Source organism: Rissa tridactyla, chromosome 6, assembly GCF_028500815.1.
Source record: "Rissa tridactyla isolate bRisTri1 chromosome 6, bRisTri1.patW.cur.20221130, whole genome shotgun sequence".
NCBI classification, from domain to species: domain Eukaryota; kingdom Metazoa; phylum Chordata; class Aves; order Charadriiformes; family Laridae; genus Rissa; species Rissa tridactyla.
In genome coordinates, this window is record NC_071471.1 from 52,110,989 (window position 1) to 52,136,198 (window position 25,210).

At 46.8% G+C, this 25,210-nt stretch overlaps 1 protein-coding gene across 1 annotated transcript in view; it reads right to left on the reverse strand.

The window, feature by feature from the left end:
- ALOX5 (arachidonate 5-lipoxygenase) overlaps positions 1-18,586 on the reverse strand; it is a 30,890-nt gene extending 12,304 nt beyond the window's left edge. Inside the window, exons 1-6 of the mRNA XM_054206805.1 lie at positions 18,393-18,586; positions 10,092-10,290; positions 8,196-8,277; positions 6,567-6,689; positions 3,604-3,710; positions 542-714 (exon numbers count right to left, since the gene is read on the reverse strand). Of these exons, the coding sequence (XP_054062780.1) occupies positions 542-714; positions 3,604-3,710; positions 6,567-6,689; positions 8,196-8,277; positions 10,092-10,290; positions 18,393-18,542 (834 nt within the window). The 5' untranslated portion in view covers positions 18,543-18,586. The remainder of the gene's footprint in view (positions 1-541; positions 715-3,603; positions 3,711-6,566; positions 6,690-8,195; positions 8,278-10,091; positions 10,291-18,392) is intronic.
- Positions 18,587-25,210: the final 6,624 nt, after the last annotated feature.

A 25,210-nucleotide genomic window follows, 5' to 3' on the forward strand; every position in this document is an offset into this window, starting at 1 on the left:
CACCTCTATACAAACTCTGCTGAGTCTGATAGCAAGCCTTTCAGTAAAGAGCGACTACGACTACGTATTTGGCATTCATGCAGTGGCACTAAGATGCAAACAAGTTTCACACTGCCAGCTGAAGAGCCCCCGCGCTCATCATACAAACAAAAGCACCACCCTTGACAACCCTTTTTCAGCCTGTTTAACTCTGCACATAACAACAGGGTAAGACCCTACCAGGAAAGGGAGAGGCACTTTTCCCCTCTGAGGCAGTCCTGTCAATCCCTAACCTTTCAGAGGAAACCACTGAAAAAGGACCCTTCAACTCCTGATGACACTTCTTTCACTGGACCTGGAGAAAGGCATGACCTGCAGCTCCAGGACAGCAGGAGAACACAGTCAACAGAAGTGTTGCCAGTCTGCAGAGACAATGAGCTTTGCCATAACCAACAATACAGCCTGAAGACAGGATATGTGACTGAAGACATTTAGAAGAGGGTTTGGAGGTTAAAGGATATGAGAAGGAACAGATGAAGTCCAACCTCACTCAGAGCCGTACCTTCACTTCCTCCTCCAGGGTCAGGTTCCTCTCCAGACTGCATTCTACCATATCCATAGTCACGGGAAACTTCTTGGGTATCTCTGTGCATCTCTGGATCAGCACAGGATTGCATCCATTCAGGAACTGGTAGCCAAACATAAAATCTTCCTTCCAGTGCTGCATCACGTATTCTAAAGGAAAAACAAACCTGCAGCATCAATATCTGGACTGCATCAATATCTTACTGCATTGTAGGATTCCTCCTTTCCTCCCCACACTTTGTTATACTGCACTGCAACTTAACTAAAGAAAGTAGCAAGAAAAGGATTCAAAAGGTGCCACAGAATTTTAAGAAGAATTAAATTGATAATAATTTGTTTCTCCATGTACAGAAGCAATGAGGAGTAAAATATTCCACTCCTATGAAAAATGCTCTCTCCGTCTGCAGACCACCTTCTCAGGTCTTCCACAAAATTTTTAAATCTCACTCTTCAAATTCTCAGAGTGCGCAGTACAGAGGGATGAGTCAAAAAAATATGGCACAGGCAGGGGAAGGGAAATACAGAGCAACGTGGGTAGGGAAAGAGCAGCAACGTCTGGAGCAGTTCTCTTAGCTGGAGCTGAGTGAGGGACACCTGGGAAGGGTTTTGACTTTGACTCAGTAAAACTGCTCATTCGTTGTTTTGCTTGTTTAACTTTTTTTTCCCCTCAGTTTATTTTTCAGTTGCTAATACAAGCTCGGATTATTATCTCTTCTTAATAAAACGCTGGTTTTGGGTACTCCATCTCTTTACTATTACAGATGTAGTACTACTGGATGTTTTCCACAATTGCAGCATTCTGCTTTATAACGTCATGTTGCCACTTCAGCCTATAATTTCAGAGTCAGAAAAAACATGATTAACGTTAAAAATCCCATTGGTGTCTTCAGGGGAAAAATTAAGCAAGTAAAGTTTTCCACAGTCACCTATTTTCACTCAAGTCAGAACTTTTTCTGAAAGCAGTTTATTTTTCTAGAAAGAGTGAAAGGATGAAAAAGATCGGCCTGAAGGAATGAAGTGATAATTAAAAAAAAAAAAAGTCTCAAAACTCATAAAGCTTACTAACGGAGTGGAAAAAAAGTTAAGTGTACTTAAAGTCGACATCTACATCGTCTCTGTCAATTGCATACTGAGTCTGGAGCTGTATCTGAAATCTAGACCAAGCAAAAAATGACTCATCACCTTGGACAGAACGGGATGACTGAAATATGCCTTGAACCACCTTCTCCATTAGCCCTGTTTCTGCCAAGGCTTGCAAATGAGCAGATTCAGAATTGCATTAATATAATGGAGACTGATGCTTACTGTTTAAAACTGACAGAATTGCAGCTTTCCTCATGAGTGTAGAAATGTTATCAATGAAATTAATTGTAGATTATATCTAATGCCTCTGTTCAAAATACTTTAGGAAGCAATCTTATTAAATGTAACAAATTGCTGTAATTAGTTTTTATTAGCTCTGGCCAGCTCGTGTGCTTTATTTTATATCCAAGACTGCAGAAATTACTCTCATTTCTGTTAACTGGTCCTTAGGCAGCCTGAAGAGGAACAAAACTTCAGAGCAGGAGGGAAAAGTATTTTCCTTTGCAGAGTCTGAACAGGCCGTTCACGCACATTGGAAGAACTACATGCTACCCAATTCATGGTATCTGTGTATCTATCATATCCAATAATACAGCAAAATAAAGTAAAATAATGTAACCACAGGCAATAGTAGAAGGTTGGGTCTGGCTCACAAAACAAAGGCTTCCCAGCCCTGCTTTACAGAAAGGACACCATGAACTTCAAAACCCATGTCTGTCTGCAATTCTTTTATGTAACTGCTAAGATTTCCATATTGAAAAGGGTTAACAAAAATAGTATTTTGTCTGTGACATCTTAATCTTAATACTACATCAATGGAGTTTTTAACAGTATGAACGATACTGCAGAAACTGAATAGCAGTGAATACAAAAGTGAAACTCTCGCTCTTAGGGAGGGATTTCTGTCTTCTAGTAAGAAGATGCAAGTACGAAATGACAAGCACAGCAGGACATTTAATGCAGTATGCACAGCTAATTCTGACACATTTTCAAAAAGAGATGACGTTTTGGATAAATGCCATAACTCTCACTTATTTCCAATTAAGAACTGCAGTTCCTTGCATTGTAGTCTGACAGCCCATCCTGGCTGCAGCAGGACCAGGTAAAGAATTTGCAGCTCCCAGGCCATTCCCAGCTCTTTGCAACCCATCCCCACATCTGCTGGCCCACCAGCATGCACTTTCATGCCTGAAACAAGTTCTGTCAAAATGACCCCTGCTGGGAACAATTTACCATTGAAAAGCGTTTGAGCTGCCCCATGGCATCGACACAAATGGTCCAGGAGAACTGACTGAGGGGAGCTACAGGTGAGGTTCTGACAGCAGAACCGAGGCCGTGGTACCCTCCTTGTGTCAGGACAGGGTCAAGAAGCCAGGACTCTTAGCAACAGGGCAACCAGGACTGAGCATGTGGCTGGGATGTCAGGCAACAGCCTTTGATCTGATCTGTGTAAGAGGCCAGAGGAGTCACTTGCCTTTAGCGGCGAACATTTCCAAACGTGCCTCTTTGGAGATTTTCCACGTATTTAGATGGCTGAAGTGGGAGATACACGATCAAAGATTCAAAAATGCCTTACGAGCTCATGTGCTCTGAAAAGCACTCCCACTAAGCTATCTCTACGTTTAGATGGGAAATACTTATGAAAATTTGTCCTATGTGACATGTCTGAAAATATGTTTCTAAAAGCCAAAAGGGACTATGATGCCCAAAATGGCCTGACCTCCAGTATAGCTCAGGATAGACAAGGTCACTGAGCAGTTCCCAGTAATTTTAAGTTTAGCTTTGCCTTTTGGTCTTGTGGGCTACTGGTGTGATCAGCAGTCCAAGATAACAGTTTATTTATGAAAAACCATGGGAGAGCAGAAGGGCAGGTCAGCCCCTTCCATCCTAATCAGATATGTGCGAGACAACTAGTCATTCTACGATGCAAACATGAGCAAATGCTGATAAACCCACCGGAAATTGTGTTGCTGATTCTGACAAAAATCCTCTCAAAGTCTGCAAAGTCACTCCAGGAGGACTGGAACATGTGCATGAAACGGTTGACATAAAGATTCTCCATCCTAAAAATAAAACAAAACAAATCTTCTCTGAAAAAAAATAATCTCCAGCTTCCTCAGTACCCTTCCCCATTCTTTTCCACCCTTTTATATACCTACATACAATAAATTTTTCAGTGGTGGAATGTGAGATTGGTCACCCTACAGAATTAAATTTGCAGGCTGTACCTTTACACAGAAGCCTGAAAGGCATCTCAAGGACCAGTCCCTGCTATTGCTTTTACTGACCTCCATTCTAGAGTTGTTAGCAGCAGCCTACAATAGCAGTGCTTTAAGAGCTATGACATATAAAAACCATAATCAGAAAAGCTTCACACATCGCCAGTAGTTAGCATCAGCTGAGAGTGCTAAGATCATTATTAGCGCCGGTTCAGAACGGGGTATGGTGACACAAAGAGATTGAGTGATTTGCACAAAGTCAGAACAAACACAAGCCAGGATCAGCCCAGCCAGTATTCCTAAACAGACAGCAGCTCCACTAAAGGACCTGTAGAGCCTCTGCCCTCCTTCAGAACTGCTCTGAGATTAAGAAACACTAGACACATGAACCAGTATGTACTGCTCTTCTCCTGGCCAGGGCCCTCTTCCTACCTGGGGCTATTAAAAAGCCAAGCAGTAGGTACAGTGCCAGGGATCTAGTCACAAACCTGATATGGTTTGACCCACTGAATGCCAGGCATACATTCATTCTGAGATGTTTCAAAGATTACTTCCTAAAGGAAGCAATCTTTCACATTTCCTATCTTGGAACAAGCTTCCAAAGGACTTAATAAAAAAAAAAACAAAACCTATTTTACCCAAGAAATCGAGTACTTCTCAGATGTCTCTGGCACATACCAGAGACCAGAGCGAGGAAAAAAGGGTAGCATTGCTTGTAGAACTTAATCTGCCCAAATGCAACACTGGTGCAAAATATCTATGCAAGCCTGCGTTTCTGACACAGAGACTAGGGTAAGGGTTACCGTTTGCTAGGTAGTGTAGGTCACATCAACACCAGAAACCTTTGGGATTATCACACATAATTACACATAATTAATCCTGTGAATTTACAGAATTATCCACTGCCAACTCTTTATCAACGATCTGGACGAGGGGTCCAAGGACCTATGGTCAAGGCCCCAGATTCTTTAAAACTTCTTAAAGCTTTAAGAATCCACTGAATACTAAAGGGCTGCTTGAGGAATAAAATATTTCATGAGGTGAGAGGGGACCTCAACTTCTGGCTCTTATTAAAGATGAGAGATTTGGTTCTTTGGAAGTCTAAACACAGATGCAAAGTTGAGGCAATACATGTGCCATTGGGTAAGCCTGGGGGTCAGGAAGCATCTGTCTGTCTTTTATACCATTATTCTAACTCCTTGTGTGACCCCACTACCATTTCTCTGGTATAACAGCTAGTATCGCATTAAAAAGCTACAAAAGCACGCACTCTACAGCCTGTTCCATCATTCTCCTAACATCCTAGTTTGCATGAGATAGAAAGCTAGAGACCCTGGTCTTCAAAGCTATTCAGCTGCCTTATTCTAATTAGCTCTGAAAAACCTAGGTCCACCAGGCCATATGTGCTGCAAAAACACACCCATCACCCTCTTCACACCTGCTGGAGATTTATTATGCTAAAAAAAAAAAAAAAAAAAAAAAGAAAAAAGATTTGCTGATGTTAAAAAGCATCAAAACCAGACCCTAGTATGGAGGAGAGAGGAGGGAGGGAGAAATCTACAGCAGGGCTAACACATCCAGAAAAAAATACATGTTCTTTGAAGCTTCCAAATTAGAAATTTTCCAAATTAGAAAACAAGCAGGTAGATTCTTAGAACAAGCCATGGGATTTGACTCTGTGTTGGCAGTGAAATTCAGCTGTATAAACGTAACACCACAATGCTCTAACATGTAAGGTTTCAGTCACTGTCAGTTCCCCAGATGGACTCAGATAAGCAAGTATTCACTGCTATTAGAAGCTGCAAGTTTCTCAGTATGGCTGTTAAAGTCCCTAGTTCTTACCAGCGTATGCTTGATGACATAATCTCTGTCTGATCACCCAAATAACAGGAGGAACACCTTTCCAAAACATGAAGAGACCGGCATATTAACAGAATCACAGATGTAGAAATTGTGGGTGGACCAGTCTTTTCTCATCTCAGACTATCCAACCATCTGATAGTGTGGTGGGATATCTGAGATAATATGATGTGACCTGGGCACGTGAGACAGCTCAGAAGGGGACTCACAGGCCAGAGGTCCTGTTTGCCTCATTACCCTGTACTATTTCAAAGAGCTCTGCAGAATTCATTATTCAGGCTCATCCAGTGGCCAGGACTCCATTTTTTTTCAATGACATGACAGGTGCAAGTGGGTGCACAGTGACTTTGTTGCCCCAGGCAGATTACATTCAGATGTTAACTGGTGGGCTGCTCAGAACAACTTTTCTTCAGCAGGGTCTCAAGGGTGCATTGATACCATTTTCTTCCGGTATGTGACTGAAAGGCTTAATTACAGCAAACAGTCAGGGGAGAGAGGTATCTCCAGGGGGCGACTCCAAGAACTAAATCAAAAGCCTGTTAACAGGTGCCAATAGTCCTTTTTCCTGTGGTTTTCCCAGTGCCTCCTCCATCTGCCTACAGTCAAAACGGCCTCTAATGAGAATGCAGAGGCTCAATCAGTTCCCACAACAAAATAATGATATTTAAAAAAACAAAAACACAAACCCCCTTCAATTATTTCCTACTTTAATTTACCGTGGATCCAGCTGGGAGAAAAGAATCCAATTTTGAGATTTCAATGAAACCTAAAAGGTGATCAGATCCTTACCCTGTCCCAAAAGAGATTTTGCAAAACTCCTAAAGTTCCACACACACTTACGCTTTAGAGTAGTTCAGGATGAAGTCAATTCCTTTCTCATTATCGAATTGGATGTCACGGGGCAGATCACTGTGAGAATGGGCGTCGATGCTCAGCGGAAAGCCTGGATGCCACTCCTTCCAGCTGAGAAAACGAGAAAGGCTGGATTAACCACATAACCTTACCAGCAGGAGAGCTGTGTCTACCTACAACTGCTTCTGTGACTCAACTCTGTAAAGTAAATTTGCGGCAGACTCATTTGGGCCAAAAATAGCGACTTATACCACACCAATACCCACCAGTACCCTACAGAATCCTGAAATGCAATGGAAGGCATCTACTTGGCCACCTACCTTCACAAAACTTGAAGTAACTTAATATCTGTGATATGTCCAAACACTTGTCACACTTGGTTGAAATTGGCAGTAGCTTCAAATTTACTGGGAGGGGAGAGGACAGAGAGACAGACAGCTGCCCAATGCACACTCATTCTTGGAGCTACATTTTTGCAGAAATGAGATACAGCAGCTAAACGTACTCGGACGATATTTAGGTTCCTCCAAAAGGCAGATCTTCAAGACACAGAGGCAGTCTTGATTCCTACTGGTCATGGCACACATTCTCTGCCACGTATGTTCTTGCACTGTGCCCCATTTTTACTTCAAAACAAAAGAAGGCAATTTGTAAAGAATACCGTTTCAATGGTATTTCCAAATTGCCTGCCACACACAGACAGCATTGTGTGTTATCAGTTATGCATTGGAATTGTAAACAGCTATTTCCCTGGAATTACAAATGGTTTTGCCTTCCTTTTTGCATACGTAAATAAAATTTTGTGCCACTGCCACACCTCATTTCGAATTGTATTTCCTCTGCTCTATTTCCCATCTTTCTTAGTCAAATGATATCAACAACAGATACACCAAGCCTCCATCCATCAGTTCTAAATGGACCCTCTGTCCTTCTGATCCTTACTCTCACAACAAGGAGATGCAAGTGCAATAAACTTTTGTTATTTCAACAGAGAGTATGGCTCTAGGAAAAGGAAATGCCTAATGACTTCTGGAGTTACCCATTGATAAAAGATGGCATTTTCTCATTGTGACCTTGATTAGGAAAAAACATCTATGACAGTATAAAGATGGATATCACACTGTGTTCTGATAGCACATTGCAGTCCACTAAAACAGTGCCAGATCTTCCACTACACCCCGGCGCAGGAAACAAGTAAAACTAGCTTACTGCAGCAGCCAAGGAGCTCTGGTAAGAGCTGACACGTTCAGATCACGTTCCAAAACTGGAGTACGACTTGTAAAAGACAAATAAAATCTGCCTTCAAATTTTCCTTGAAAGCATAACTGTGTGCCAGAGGACCCACACGGAGACTGTACCACTGAATTCCCACTTAAGCCTTCCAGATAGGCTTATCTGGGACTCAAGTATCTCATAACGCCACTTGCGCCAGGATGATCATCACTTAGAGTGAATTCCATCTAAGTAAAAAACATATATGGCCAACATGGTAACTTATGCTTCCTCTTATTCATCAGTCCAGTAATTAGAGCAATATGATAATCTGAACATACTCTGCCAAACTCTGACCTGATGAGAACGGGCCCTGGGCCTTCTTGGGAGCTATGGGAAACTCACCGGTACGTTTTTTGACGGGTCTCAAGCTCTTTGCGTCTGTGCTGCTTGAGAATCTGGGTCTTGTCATCCCGGGGCAGCTTAGCTGTGAAAGAAGGAAAACAGGGTTATGAGGTTCCTCTACCTATCACTGCCCAGGTCTTGAGAAGGAGAGCAAAGTTTCCAAACCTTCAAACTTCTGGCCTACACCTTTACAAAGTTTCTGTGGAAAATGCTTACACGATCCAATGTAGTACCTCAAGTAGAAACACAGGTCCGCGTGGAAGAAGATAAGCTCCTAACTTGGTGCCTCCGAGGGGCAATTATCTCAAGCTAGGAACATCTGTCTCAACTGTATATAAAACCTGGCTTCCTAGTGTAGACACTTGCTGTACATCTCTAGTATTAAATGGTCTGAATAGAGTCATGGGGATTAATTTTACATTTCAGTACCTAAGGGAATTTTCATCAATAAGAGAAATCACAACATTGTTCCAGCTAATCTTCTCTCCTAAAAGACACCTCCAGAAAACATCTCCTATCATCTCTCCTTGATCTGTGCTCTCCCCTGTCAGCTTGGGGTGATAATTATATCCTCTTATCATGAGAACAGAAAGAAAAAACAGAAGCTTCATTACCAGACAACTTGCTCTTCTGACCATGTATTCACTACACCGTTAAATAACACAGAGACTTCCTTAGTGATCAGAGAAAGGGCAAGGTACGTGACTCAATTTACATATGCAAATGGGAGGGCAGATAAATCCAGCAGGATTTTCATCGAAATAGCTGTTTGGGGTTTGGAGTTGGAAATACCAGAGGTAACACAACTGATAACATAGGGCTAACAGTTTCCAGCTGGTTGTGTTCAAGTTACCCATAGGGTTTCACCTGCTTTCGTCCTTTACTTCACCAGACTGTGAAAGCCATGCAAAGCTGCTTTCCGTGGAAGTGTCACAGTTGTTATAAATCAAATTAGGAAAAAGGGAAAGTCCTTCTGGAGAGGAAAAATGAACTAACACATAGTTGTGATTATAGGACAAAAGGCTTCCAGTGCAAAATTCCTCAGCCAGGAGTAGCCAAAAACTTAATGGGAAGACAAACATTTATTTCCTACCACCTCATATATTGTTTCAGCTGTCTTAAGGCATTTGTGCTGCAGACCACTACAGCAGCCAACCCATCCTAGGAAGCACAGAGGGGAACAAGCAAACATCAGTGACAAATGTCTGCCCCAACCCTGACCGCAGCAAGCAGGTAGTCAGAGACAGTTAAAACACAAGTTTCAGGTCCAACAGGCCACCCTGAACAAAGCACAGAAGTGCCGTAAGACTTCTCTCAGTTGGTCACCACTACTCGCCGCAATCATATCCATCTCACCCTGCCTTCTACTGGACTCAGCAGCATGCAAAGAGAAGGGCTGAAAAGTGAAGCTGCTGTTTCAAGTCAGTCCTTGCACCTGCTGAGCAGCCTACTTCGGGACTTTATTTCACTCTCAAGAAAACAAGACTATTTACAGGCAATTAATCATGGGCCACTTAGGGGCTTAGTATGAAACAAAGATGGGACACTAATTCAAATTAGACCAAAAGGGCTTCCAGCAATGGAGATGCTGAGCAGACAAAAATTTGGCGTTAGGGTCTGCCTTCAAATTCAAGACCAGTGTAACAAGCCAGCGTAAGGACTCTTCCTTGCATGTGCTTCTCAAAATACACAACTCAACTGCCAGTGCCCAGCCCAACAAACTGCTCAGAAAGCAGTCCTAGTCAGCAGGGAAAGCCCATTCCCTAGGGTGCAGAAGGGGACTGGCAGTGGGTCTCCATGTGAGAGAGAAGACTGGGAGGTAAATGGGGAAAGGGGAAGGAGAGGTGAAAGAATTCTGGATGTTCTGCAGGAACTCAGGTTTCTTATGGCACTCACCTCTTCCATCTCGAAGGACAATCTCTTTTTCATCTGTAATCCAACGGTAACATGGGAACTCCAAATAGTCACCCACTGGCGTTTTTACAGTGATATACTTAAGGTACCAGTCATCCTGGTACCAGTATTTTCGTTTCTCAATTTTTATTAGCTGAATTTCTCCAAGGTCTTCTTCCACAGTCACATCATAGGAGTCAACCTACAGAGCAGAATACAATCAATGATTCACTGCACGTTCGGGAAGCACAACCAGCACTATACAAGCGGACCTGGCCTTTCCTGATATGGCATGGGTACAACAGAAGTTTCCAGCTTCTAGTGGGTAAGAAAAGGAAGACCTATTATTGGACTGCAATGCAACAGAAAAGATGAATAAAAGAACAAACAAGAACATGCAAAACACCCCAGAAACAGAGGAACCTTTTTGTATGCGATCTAAAATGATATTACTCCTTGAAATGTTTGCAAGTCTGAGAAAAACGTGCACACCATGAAACCATTTACTGTTCTCCCAGCAACAGATGAAAGAGGTATGGCTAGGGCACACCTATTCATGCAGCTGGAGTGGAAAGATGATCATGAGATTAACACATTGGACGAGGAATCTGAAGACCTGTGTGTATTAGTCATATGTGCTTCAGACTAAGGACAGTACCCAGATCACCTTTATCCCCTTTGTCCTCTTCCTCCTGTGGCTGGTCTTCTTCAGTTCTCCATTTTTAACATGAGCTCAATAGTACCTTTTTGTTTGTACGGCTCAGATGTACAAAGAAATTTAAGTAGCTAACTGAAAACCAGGTTCACAAGAACCCCATCTAGCTCTGGAGGCACTTCATTCTTTCACAGAAAACAAACCAGCATATGGAAATGCGGTTTTGCTCCTTCCTCAGTTTGGAGTTAACTCAAAGGCCTGACTCCTGCCACACAGAGAGACCTCAGCCCAGTAGCTAGTCTGCTTAGTCCTTTCCCATGCTAAGGGTCTGGTCACAAGGTCTTTGCACTGAGCTGGTACTGAAAGCTAGGACCGCCCATACCTGGTCCTTCAGGAGCGCCCTCAGCAGCGGCCCATAGTGACAGGTCCCTGAAACCTTGAGTTATTGGCTATGCAATGATCCAGGTGAGGAGCAGACCAGTCATGGTGTTGCCCCTACACCAAGCTTTGCTGCGGTGCAAGGGCTGCAGCTCTGAACTCGGGCTGAGGAAGCGACAGAATACCATGCTCTCCCTTTATTGATGACTGCTGCAGCAGGGCTACTGAAGAAGCAGCAGGGCTACTGAAGAAGCAGCAGGGCTACTGAAGAAGAAGCAGTGAACATTTTCGTCTCCTCCCATTGGAATTACAATTGCTTTGACTACCAAGCTCAGCATTTCTTTTCTGTGGTAGGCCTGTTCTCAGCCCACATATACGATTTGGCCTCTAAGGGCTTCACCATCAGGTGGCTTGAAATGGATGTGGAGCTGCTTGGCCCACCAGGATGAGTGTATCTGTGAGCATGTGTAATAGCAAACCTTAGCTGCTAAGTGCTCTAGCTACTGAGATTTGACAAGTGGCCACACTGAAGGCCACAGAGAACTAGTCGAACCTAGTCGACACTAGACTAGAAACGACAAGATGGCTTTGGCCACCAAAGTCAGGCACTGGTTCACTGTGTAAATCGCCTCTCCCACAGCACCGCTCTCAGCGCCACAGGGACACGGCCAGGCTTGGGAGAAGGACAGCTGTGGACACGGTGCTCCCCTCAGCACTTCCTGCCCACGCTAAGCACCCTCCACTCGGCACAAGGGCTGTTATGAATGCTGAGTTAAGTGCCTTGCTCCACTGCCTAACAGATTGAGGACAGGGAACGCTTATCCCAGAGATGGGTACTTCGGTCTCCTCATGGGGCTAACATCTCAGGGATGCACACAGCCTCTTACGGCGTGTGGGGACATCACCCAGCAAACGACAGTGCTGGTGGCACCTGCACTATTAAGCAGTACCGGCACAGGAAGAAATGAGTAATCATTTCAAATACAACCAGTAAGATACCATGCGGTGCAAGGCAATTAAGGAGGACAGGAACTGACTCTCACTTTCCAAGAGTGTAAACAGCTCAGGACAAAGAGGAGTAGCCAAGGGCTCATCGTAACAAAGCTGAATTTGTCTACGGCAACCACAGGAGCGGCAGTCAAAGCCTATTCTGCTCAGATGATCCTGCTAAGCTTCATGTGGTTACAAGTAGAGACTTCATTCTCTTGTGGTTTTTCGCAACAGAGTCAACAATGTCAGAAACCAAGCAGCTGCCGATATCAAACAGATGAGGTACTGCATCGACACGCTGCAGGGCCCTGCTGAGACTCACCTGCCTGCGTGAGCTTTGTCCTGTGGCTCCTGACCTACACACCACACTCTCCTGCTTCTTTTCAGGAGCACTTTTTTAGTCTTTCCCAGGCACCTGACATATGCCCACTGTTACTGTCTTACTTGCTAGGGAAATGCTAATTCACATAAGGACCAAAACTGAAAAGTGAAGAAAGATTAAATTCCAGACAGGAGAAAAAAAATAAAAATTTTAAAATGCCTCCAGAAGGCAATTCTTATTTCAGTTGTTACAAAAGAAAGATTCATAGCAACTTGCATCCACGTGATTGGATGAACACACATAAGAAGGACCCCTTGGCACCCCTTCCTCTCCCATTTTAACCCAAGTTTCCCACATTATTGATGCAAAGTACCCTTTTCTATGATCTATCCACTAATTACCGGCAGAGATGATCGTTTTGGGATGAAGACATCTATCTGCCCACCAACGTTTGGGATGACAGGCCTCGGTTCTCTCATAACCCATTATATAAAAATACCAGCTTTCATAAAGTTTGTCACACCTAATTGCCTCACAGAAGCCAGAGAAAAATAAAAACACCTTTAGGCTTTGAAGTCCATCCTGCAGATGATGAGTCATTGTCCTTGCCTGTCGTTCCCCAAAGTTGTTCTTCAATCAACTTTGAAACTGTCAGGTCACGACTGCTACACTGCAACTCATATAAAGCTGTTTCATGCTAACAGGGACATTGGAATGTCTTCTAATATGCAGCCTAATTAATTGTAGCCTCAAACATTTTAAAAGGGCATGGACGGTACTTATTTTCATTTGCTGAGACTTAACAGACTAATCTTAGTCTGAGCTATGTTCTCCCCATGCCTATTCAAGCAAAAGACATTGAACTGCTTCTTTTAAAAATGATGCCCATCATGTCTTAAATAAAAATTTGCAACGTTTATGTCAATAGCACACCCAAGCACACCAGGTGGTAACAAACCGCTTCACAAATAGCATGGCGGTCCTTGGCAAGCTTGGGATGGCAGCATCCGTCTGCTAGGATGTGAGCTGAGAGATGAAAATCACAGAGCTGAGATTTCAACCAGCATATTCAAATTATGCTTATCACTTTTCCTTACATCTCCATAGCAGAAAAGAAATAGTTCTTTCTGTAGAGCCAATAAATATACTAATTTTAAACATTTTTTGAAAGTTTATGTTTCTGACTCTTCAACCCCTCTGCCCGCGCCCCCACTATACCAAACAGCTAAAAGGATAATGTGTAAAAGTAAATTAATTCCCTTGATGATTCATGATTTTGAACCAGCTATGGAAACAGAAAAATGCTGAGTGGCTTTTCTCAGAAATAACATTAATAGTGCTTTAAGCCACAACTATGACAGTCAGCAACTGCAGGACATACCCCGTGCTCATGGCCAAGTGAATGGAGATTCCTCCCTCCCACAATGCTGGTTTCAAACACTACCCTGATCTTTGACTGTCACCCCACGTCCAACATTCTCGGCTTCACTCTTGTCAATTGGCACACAGAATTCTGGGTGATGGCTAGAAAATGTAGCTAACATGCTCAGATTGTTTCCTCGTTCTTCAAATCTTCTCTCCAGAAATAGGCAGCACTTCAATAATTTCTATTTTGTATTAATTTCCCTGCAACTCCTGTTTTTTATTTCAATAAAAACCAGTGTCAATAAACCCTTTAAGAGGCTCAGGTTTCGCACTGAGTCAGTACTTCTGCAATTTCGTACGTCTTTCCAGGACCAGACAGCACTTAGCAGAGAAGTCCCTCATCACAGGCTGTCATACCATGTATCTCAAACTCAGCCACTTCCTGCGCAATTACAACACAAAATGAATTCTGTCTTTCAGTTTTACCATGATCTTCCTCCATCTGGCCATCAGGAGCTGGAAGGAGCCACCTTGCAGAGACACAGTCCAAATGAATCCACAAACCTATGTGAACTATTACCCATTTGTGTTCATCACTATAAAGGGTATTTAAACATGTAAAGACTAATGCAGTAATCTATGGAAGCAAAAGATAAACTGCATCTGGAGCAGATTCGCTTCATATTGAGGTGCTTGGGATTTTTATGCTCCATTTTCTCACTCATTTCCAGTCCCAGGGCTAGTCGTGTACAGAGGAAGAATAAGGTGACCAAAGACACTGTCTGTCTAGGGGAAACGTACTGCGTTATTTTTAGCTCAAGTCCTCACGAAAGCCCGTTGCTGTCAAGTGATTAGTAAGGCACAGAAAGTCTGAAATTAGTCTCATTTTCTCATCAAATCCTTGTTGCCCAAGACACCTGATTATCCTTTTTTTAATTCATCTCCTTTAAAGGTTCAGCTAACAAATTTCATTTTTAAAAAATCCTCCTTTACACATATATATTTCTATAGTTCTTATAATGTCACACCTATATATACACTTACATCTACAATTTAAATTAAAGAGCAATGTGAATCACATCCAAAGATTTGATAGAAACATTACGTTGACAGCCAATCTTTGGAAGAAACTCATTCCTCTTGTAACAATCTCTTCGCTAATATTACAAGAGGCCTAAAATAGTTGCACAAGTCGCTGTTGATGTAATGCAAAAAGGACATTCAATTAGCCTAAATGTTCCTGAAGGTTTTTAATCTTTTTATGATTGTGACAGTTCCCATTTTAATGGCACTTATGAAAGTGAGGGTTCTGTCCTGATATCTCACACAGCTTTTGCCTCCAAGCCAGCGACGCCATGGGCTGACCGGAAATGACAATTTTGATAATACAATAATAAAGGTGCATCAGGTTACAAAGATGGTATGAGGTCCAGGTATGAACTGACACAGTTGGTTGCTCAAGGTTTCTACGGCATTTGTTGTACGAGGTCTCCTGGTGAACACGTGGCATCTCTGGTGGTTGCACAGTGAGCCAGAGATGCTTGGCGTTTTTATGCAGTTTGAGTTCAGAGAGAGAGAACAGAATTAATGAAGACTATTGGACTGTCCAAACTCCCGTAGCATCCCGTTCAAGCAATTTAATCTCAGGCAAAACCTAAGCTCTTTCTTTTTGAGGAGAGACTCTTCCTGACTAGCCTAATATTGCAAAAATGTTGACACAGACAGCCCTTCTTTCTATAAGCACAAAACTCAAAGTGGAAAGAACTGTATTTTCCCTCTGGAAACACTTGTGAGTGCATTCCTTTCAACAAAAGCAAAAAGCAGATGACGGGGTAACAGGAAGAAAACTGAGTGACACCATAAAACTTGCTTTGAAACCACTTGGCACCCACAGGAACTTACTCAAAAGAGACCGAGTAAAGAAAAGCAGCTCCAGCTTTCTACGTCGCCAGTGTCCAGTACTTGGAGTAAGTCAGACAAAAACTACAACTGAGCTACCATTGTGCAAATCTCTCCGGGTTTTCCCTTACGTCCCTTTCCCTCAGGCAACATCTGCCATGCAAATCTCCTGCTCAGAACTGGGCCAAGCCCTCACTCAACCTATCTAGTAATAGGCACAATTTGCATTCATTCAAATGAAGACATGACCAGGACAACGGAACTACTGGCCCTGGCTCAACATTTAGGAAAGAAACTGGAAAGTAGACAAAGCCGTACAAGATAATACTGTAAAATTCTGGCCATCCACTGAAAAAGTGCAATTTTGCAAATGTGTTCACAATTGAATTGCTTTGAAGGAAATGAAAACTACAGAGATGCTATTGAAGGAAACATTAAAGGCAGAACTGTGAAACCAGTTGCTACATCTTACAAATCAACCAACCTGAAAGTCTTTTGCCCTGCTTCAGTTTTATTTTTTTGGTTCCATATTGGAAATTTTCTTTTCTTTCCTTCTTTCTTTGCACAATGTATTAGTAAGACTCACAGTGTCTTGGGCACAATGTTACCTGAACAGGTGCCTGCGGAAACACACTGCGCTCCCCAAGAAAACATCCTCAACAACAAAACCTAGCACATTGTACTCCGAGCACCCAATGAGCCAGACGCTTTATGGAACAGAGTTTTTCTCATTCCCCACAATATATACACAGTGAAAACAATGACTGCATGTTTGAAGTATCAAACACATAGCAATGAACAGAAATAATTAATTTGGATAGGAGAAAAAGCTGTCATCTGGATTTAGTCAAGAACCTTTGCACTTGGAAAGAAGTTTCACAAAAAAAAAGAGACAGTCCCTGCCTCAGAAAGCTTACTTAGCTAACCACATATTTTGTATAAAATGCTAGGACCCAGATGAAAACTTTCAAATGTGTCTAAAAGCTACATTCCCAAGGAGATGCAAGTATCCTTTTAGGTGCACACATCCTCTGCTGTGCTGCTGCTAACATCCACAAAGCTCCGTTCGCTGCTTCTTCACCCAGCAGGGCCCAGTGCCCGCAGGTACCTCTGCTCCTGCTGGACCTGGTCCTGCGGCAGCTCAAGAGGTGCTACTGAGCATACACTTAATGCTCACGTCACGGCACCTTCTCCCTGTGGCAGGATCCAATCCAATGCGATGTTCAGAGTGCTGCCAGCCTCTCCATCACAGCCACCTCTCAAAGACAGTGAAATCCTCTTTTGTAGCCCAGGGACAAGAGCAGACCGCCTGGTCACTGGAGAGCCTGGTGCCTATCTCCCCAGCCAGGAAGGGCTCACCCCTCCTGGGAAAGAACCCTAAGTCTGCGGTCTTCTTCAACGCCTCTTGCTACTGTTGTTAAGCTTTGCTTAAAATATATGACTATTCACTGGATAAGAGAGAAAGAATGACTGGATATCCATTTGGGAGATTTGAGTAACAAGCTTCTAAGCTAACGAATGTTTAATCATGAAGGAAAGTAACTTCAACAGCAGTGACTGGTAAGTCCCCACACCTGAACTTGCTAGAGCACCTCCTCAGAACATCAGCTATAAATACCTGGGGACCATACCTACATATTCCATTAACACTTATTCAAAATGCTGACTTCTGTTAGCCATATCTGAGATGTCTAACGCAGAAGAGACCGGATACCTAACTTAGGCTGTGAACCCTAAAAGCAATGCAGCATCGTGACAGTGAAATCTCACTTGTATCTGCAGTGGTAGGTCTCATTTCCAAAGAGACTTATGAAGAATTTGTTAAAATTTTCAAAGTTGCTTAAAACTCCATAGACCTTTTGGAAACTGTGAGTTAGATTTCCAAATAAAATACATGTTTTGGGAGGGGAAAAAATAATTACCGAGTCTGTTATTTCCATGGTGGACAACAAGTTAACGAATAAATGTCATTCTAAAACAGTGCTCACAGTATAAGCAATTACAGATGTATAGCCTGGATACTGTGATAAGACAGGGCGCAGCACACGGCAGAAATCAAGGTTAGAAAGAACAGTATAGCCGATAGCCTGGTCCCAAATTCATTCTCGCAGGCATGTTCACACTGTTTTCCAACTTTCATTGAAGTTGCCCTACACATTTCCCTTGGCAGGTGGTGCAATTCCCACTGGAAGCTCTTACCTTTTTGTTTAATTCCTTGAAGATATCAAGGCTACTAGTAAACACTGACCCTAAACATCACCTATCAATAGGAAGCACGCTTTTTTTTTTATTATTTGTAACGAAAAGACAAGGAAATCTGCAAGCCCATGACATGCCAGAACCAAAGGGCCCCCATCTTTCCCCAGGACCGACCGACCGCAGCCAGGACTAACCCCTGGGACAGGGATGTGACCGATGGAGGATGCGACGGCCGGGGATGGCAGCGGTCACTTCGCTCCCGGTGTCCCGCTCCGGAGCGCCGGCACTTGGGGGCGAGAATGAAAAAAAAGCCCATCCCTGCCGCAGCCCCTGGGGGTGCGGGGCCGGCCGCCCGGCCAGCTGCCGCAGAAGCCTCCAGCGTCCCCGGCTTTGCGGGTCCGGCCCGCGGTGCAGCCGATGGAGAAGGAGCGGCGGAGCCCCCCCGGACTCCCCCCCGGAGCGGGGTCCGGGCTGCCCCCCGCCCGGCCGGACTCACCGCGCCGCGCTCGAAGTCGTTGTAGAAGGGTTTGTCCAGGAGGTGCCTCTCGCTGCAGCCCGACGTCCCCTCCAGGCTCAGGTACACATAGTCGTCGGTGCCCGCGAACCACTGGCTGCCCGTGGCCACCGTGACCGTGTAGGACGGCATGGTCCCACCGACCCGACCCGACCGGCCGCTGCTGAGCCCCGCTCCTGCCCCAGCCCGGACCCTGCCCAGCACCGCCTCCTCCTCCGCCTCCGCCACCAACCCCGCCCGCCCCTTCCCCAGCGCCCGGCACACCGACACCGGTACCCTGCACAGCGCTCCCCGACAGCCCCGGGCAGCCCGTGTTACGCAGCCACCCTGCACTGCACCCCTGTCCCGGCACAGCCACCCTGCACTACACCCCTGTCCCGGCACAGCCACACCGCACTGCACCCCTGTCCCGGCACAGCCACACCGCACTACACCCCTGTCCCGGCACAGCCACCCCGCACTGCACCCCTGTCCCGGCACAGCCACCCCGCACTGCACCCCTGTCCCGGCACAGCCACCCTGCACTACACCCCTGTCCCGGCACAGCCACCCCGCACTGCACCCCTGTCCCGGCACAGCCACCCCGCACTACACCCCTGTCCCGGCACAGCCACCCTGCACTGCACCCCTGTCCCGGCACAGCCACACCGCACTGCACCCCTGTGCCAGCACAGCCACCCTGCACTACACCCCTGTCACGGCACAGCCACCCTGCACTGCACCCCTGTCCCGGCACAGCCACCCTGCACTACACCCCTGTCACGGCACAGCCACCCTGCACTGCACCCCTGTCCCGGCACAGCCACACCGCACTACACCCCTGTCACGGCACAGCCACCCCGCACTGCACCCCTGTCCCGGCACAGCCACACCGCACTGCACCCCTGTCCCAGCACAGCCACCCTGCACTACACCCCTGTCCCGGCACAGCCACACCGCACTGCACCCCTGTCCCGGCACAGCCACCCCGCACTGCACCCCTGTCCCAGCACAGCTACCCCACACTGTCGCCCTGCCCTGGAACAGCCACTCCACGCTGTGCCGCACCCCTGTCCCAGTACAGCCACCCTGCACTGCGCTCCTATCCTGGCACAGCCACCCTGCACTGCACCCCTGCCCTGGGCACAGCCACCCTGCGCTATGCTGCACCCCTGTCCCGGCACAGCCACACCACACTGTAGCCGTGTCCCGGCACAGCTACCCTGCACTGCACCCCTGTGCCGGCACAGCCACCCCACACTGTGCTGCACCGCTGTCCAAGCACAGCTACCACGTACTGTACGCCGGCCCAGGCAGAGCTACCCTGCAACTCTGCACTGCACCCCCGTCCCAGCACAGCCGCCCTGCACTGCACCCCTGTCCCGCACCCTGACCCCACACCTGCCCTCCCACTCTGCCCCAGCCCCACGCCAGCACACTCCACGCAGCTCTGCGCACAGCTCTTTCCTCTTGCTGTCCTTACACCGCTGTTGCACAACCCCAGGCAGCGCTCGCAGCTCTCAGCACGCTGCTCTGCAGAGCAGCCCTGCTCCTGCCAGGCACAGCCCTGCACAGCTCCGCGTGCCTCGCCACCTCTGCGCCTACAGGCTTTCAGCCGGGCACCCTCAAACTGTGCTGTGCTCTGTAACCTCTCCTCCTAAGCACCCCAGTTTGCAGGCCGACACTCTTCTGTACCCAGACCTTACCAATACACCACACCGACTCAAGACACTACCACAATGTACCCCCACAAGTACACTGCACATAACCTGTTCTCTTTATTGTCCTGAGTTACTCACTCTATACTTATACCACACTGCACCCTCATTTTACACACCAAATCTGCAAACCCATGTACAACTCACCCTTTTCTCAGGTCTAGACCCCCACCTGCACTACTGCTGGCATGCTTTACTCCCTGCATTCCTTTAAGCCTCTCAAACACCGTTGTCTCTGCCCAAGGGTGTATCACACTAACTGCCAGCACATCTGCACATCAGAGCTGTGCATACACAACCACCCTCCTATTTCCACAAAGCGCTCTAAAAATCCCACAAGTTCACAGTCCTCACCCTGAGTATAACCAAGCACCAAGTACCTGCTACCATTAAGATGCTATCATTACGACAACAGAAGAACCATCTGTGCTTCTTCCTGAGTCCAACCTACCCTAGAGAAAATAACCCCATGTCAGTGACAGGGCACGCTGGCCACACAGGCACCAAGACCACTAATGCTATTCTGCATTTTCATCAGGTAACCAAGTGCCGTCACCCCTGTTGCCTCACTGATAATCTTCTTTCAAGCTGCACGATCCTGTGCTGAAAGGAGCCAGGCTGGGGCTTTTGTAGGTCCCAGTGTCCTTCCACCACTGCCCTGTGATCAGACTGAGCTGGTCTCTGTGCTCTTGAGAATTTCTAGTGACAGACATGCAGCGCAAGCTAAATTAAAACCATCTCAGAAGTGCTTCACCCATGGTACACTTGCACCTCAGGTGCTGTGCTGGATGATTAGTGTATGAGACTAACTAATCTAATCATACTATGGCAGGACTTTCAGTCTGAGGCACTCTCTGCCCAGCGGTGAGGCTGGGTGGGCATTACCAGCCACCAGCCTCCAAATACGGAGGAAGAGAGCAACTGAAGTCAACAGTTGGAAGTTACTGCAACTGTTCTGGCAAGCCCAGTTGCAAAGTGCCTCATGCCTCACCCCAGCATGGCTGCTGCATCTTGGACTGCTGGGCAACACCACGAGGTAAGCTTATGGATTCTCCGCTTCAGCTTCTAAAACCGCAGCTACCCAAGATGCGTTGTGGCTTGCCTCACACACCGCGGCCAGTGGTGGCCACACAGCAACCGGGAAAGTCTAGGATGCCCTGGAAAGATTTTTATCCTATCACAGAAGTGTGATGATACTGGGCTACACTCACCCAGACAAGCCAGGGAAGGTCTCCTACATCTCTTCTGTAGAAATACACAATCATTCGCTATATTGTGACTCAGATTTCAAGGCTCTCCCACATCCAAGGTACGTATTTACGTATTGGCATAACAAAATTCACTGTGCCTGCCTTGGCTCTGCTGAATGGCTCAGCGTGAATTTCTAGTCTGCTGCTATTTTTTGAATAACACCCAGAATTTTAAGATTGCCAACTGTCGCACGGCACACCCGGGGCAGCTGCAGAATCCCAGCCCAGAGATCTGGTCGCTCCTCCTGAGATTTCACCAGCAAGGGATCCTTCCTGCTGCGCTGCGATCCCTTCCATGGACAATGGTACCCCATAAAAGTGCACCATAAACTTCAAAGTTCTTCCTTGGTTTCCTCTCTCCTTTACACAGGATTTCAAAGAAATCATACCTCAATTTCATTTTTGCATGAGTGCTCTCAGCCCTAAAGTTTCTAAATTTATGTTCGCAGTCTTCACTAAAAGATATATCTGAAACCCTTTTAATGTGCCAAGTGCTTCAGAACCAGCTTTTGTCAGACACAAGGCCACTTTCTGGGCACCTTCATTTTTGCTGCAAATACGAAGCAAAGTGGTGTTCAAACCTTGGTCGGTGGGTTGCCATGTTGCTTTATGTTTCAGCTCCAATGCAGCATTTGAACCCCATCCCGTTCCCCTGGGTCATCAGTTCTGTTTTCAGACCGTTCAGGTCTCTTCTGCACAGGGATGTGACTGGGGAATCCCTCTCCAGCATTGCAACTACTCTTACCAACTCATTAAAGAAAACACTAGATAAGCTCAGTCCTGTACATGAAATTTGTAGGAATGCATTTGTTACCTCTCTCCAGCCCCTTCACAGCTTGCTCTCTTTTTAGTCTGTTCCTTTGGAACCTCTTCACTTTTATCATGATTTCCACCTTCATTGATTTATCGATAATATTTACTGATGGTGGAGTTTCAAATGTTTCATACAAATCCTGCCAAAAAAACCCCGTCAGGGTACGTGAAAAACAAAACCAGCCATTTTATCAAAACACTACATTATTTCACCCCTGAGGACACCCAGACCATATGAGGCCCCAGCACGATTCTCTTCCGTGTTGTATCAGATGGCTGCTTGATGTCAAACAAGGAAACCACTCTTGGAAAGAGCAGCTGGATCCCATAGCTGCATCCGAGGTGCGTGTCCTAAAGATTAAGCCATGGAATCAGACATAGACTTGCACTGCAGTGTCTCCCCTGCTCCCCCAACACCACCCTGGATCCCCCTTGGTACAGCGGTGAAGCTGCAAGGGGAAGATCCTGCTGCGCCCTGCACATGGCGCGTCTCCCGGGGATGGAGAGGGAAGCTCGAACCGCTGCGGCTGAGGAAGACCCCGCGTCTCCAGCTTCCTTTCTGAAACTGCCAGCTGAAGCCACGTGGTTCTCCTCACCACTTCTGCCTGCTCTTCCAGCTGCTGCGTTTTAAAGAAGACTATCGAGCCCTTTGGTAAGATGGAGGAGGAGATGGAGACCAAGGGAGACGCAGCCTGTGAGACCAGGGGCCTCCTAGCCAAGGCGCCAGCCAAGGCACCGCACGGCCGCTGCCACCTCTCATCCCCAGGACTTTCGGCCATGCAGGGGCTGATCCCAGAACCCCCAGTTCCCAGTTCTGGACCTCGGAGACACCGAACTCGCCGCTACGCCCGACCCGGGGGTCCGGCGGGGGGTGGTTTTGGCGCCCGGGACGCCCCTCCCCGCCGCGCGGCGCCTCGAGCTGGCGGGAAACGCCCGGAGACGGGGCAGTGTGCGAGGCGGGCGGGCCGCGCGCCGGGCAGCAGCGCCCCCTGGCGGCCCCGCCAGAAGCAGCCCCGGGGGGCAGCGGGGCGGCCGCGGGGCAGCTGCTGTAAGCGGGGTGCGAGGCTACCCCCTTTCCAGCGTGAAAAATAGAATAAAAGTAGAAAAAAAACCCAAAACCAACAACCCATACTTGCTTGCCTATTTGGCATTGCGTGCTCAGCCCGCGCTGCCATTCGGCGGCGGGCCGTATTACCTCCTTCGCCAGCGTGAAAAATGCAAAAGGCGTCAGAGTAATGGATCGCCGGTGGCTATCAATACCTGCCTTCATGGCACACCGTACTATGAAGCACACTGCTGCCGAGGCCCCAGCGCTGGTTTCCGGCACCCTCTTGCAAAACCCGGGCAGCCCCGTCCCATCCCAGACCCGACGCAGGCGGCGCGGCCCGGGCTTATTTCTCCCCGATTTCTTTCCTGGGGAGGCGGGAACGGCTCCCTCTCTGCGCATCACCTCTGCACTCGAGGCCCCGTGCATCTCACTCCTCACTTAAAGATGGTCTCACAAGGCCGTGGTGCGATCTGCGCACTCACAAGCCTGGAGCTGGGAAAGCGGAGCAGCTGCTATCCCTGAGCTGGCTGTGTGTTAGCGGGGGGCCAGGACAGCCCCCTGCAAAAGGGCGCATCTACTCGGCCATGGATTCTGCTGCTTGTTATTCACAGCTCCCGTTCGCCCAAGCGTCGCTCAGATTTACTACATGGAAATTCACAGCGGAACTCAGCTGCTGTCCCTCTTCATCTCCTTGCAACGCCAGTGAAAAACAAGGTTGTTCTGTGAAGATGTCACATATCTTATAGGCCTCCGGAGGCTACAGGCAATTTGGGTGGGCAGATGGCTCTCTTGAAATATGCAATAAAGACTAGGAGTGGGGAGCAATGATACAACATGGCAATTAAAAAATGATGGAGGGGATCAGCAGAGCCTACAGACATTTCCAAGCCACATAAATAATCTAAGGGGCATGGGCTTAATAGCTGAGAACATATGGGTGCTAATTGTGTATTGCTCCACCAGAATGGGAAGAAAAAGCTCCTTGTTCATAGACCTGCCTCTGTCCCAGCTCAGAGGGTCCAGAAATTAACTCTAGGATTGCAAAGCTCAGGACTGTGTGTCCTTTCTCTGCCATCCAGGCAGTGGCCATTCTGACACTAGCTGAATCTCTCACAAACCCCAAATGGAATTACGATACTACACTTACAATATCTTTATATGTTTTGTGGAAGGGATCATCCAGCTTGCAAGAGGCTGTGAGTCTCTCTCTCCTCACAAACTTCCTAACTCCCTTCTTGAGGTGGTGTTCCTTGGATCCTCCATCCCATTTCGCGTGATGCTAGGACATCTTCCTCACCCTGAGGACCAGGGGATCTGGGACCACCTGACCTCAGCGCTTCCCCCTAAATCTGCAGATCTTCTCACTGCCTCTGTGGATGTTGCTGTGCTGCTCTGGCACTTGGCAAGAAGAGGGGAGGAGGGAGAGAGAGAGAAGGCAGCCTGCTTTCAGGCTTCCCCACCCCAAATCAGTGCTGGGAGGCTGCACAGGTAACGCTGCTAAAGAGGAGGGGAGAACAGAGGCATGGGACGGGTAAGCCGTGGACCAGGCAAGCACAAGGAATACAGCCACATTAGTGGCTACTCTTTTGGCATCATTGGGTGCTGCACACGTTTGAGAACTGCAAAACTAGAATAGCAGTGTGAGACTGAAGACTGGTGCAAAACTTCTAAGCCCCAGCAGCAAAGGTAGAGTCCTGAAAGAGACTTGTGCAATATCAGCTCTAATCTGAAGTCAGACAGGTCCAAATTCATCCCTGAAATAATACCTTTAACTTCTACCACAGCTTAATTTGGTCCAGGGCTGCAAGAAAGCTGCTCAGTGGTTTGATTTAATTTCCATCTGATTTCTCTGGAGTGCATCAATTGCTTAGGTGAATGTACCATGGTCCTGAAAGCACAGCTCTGGGATAAAATGAACCACCGTCTTACTGGCATGAGAAACACTGATTTAGCTAATGCCATGACCAGAATCAGTCCTCTTTCAACGCAGTA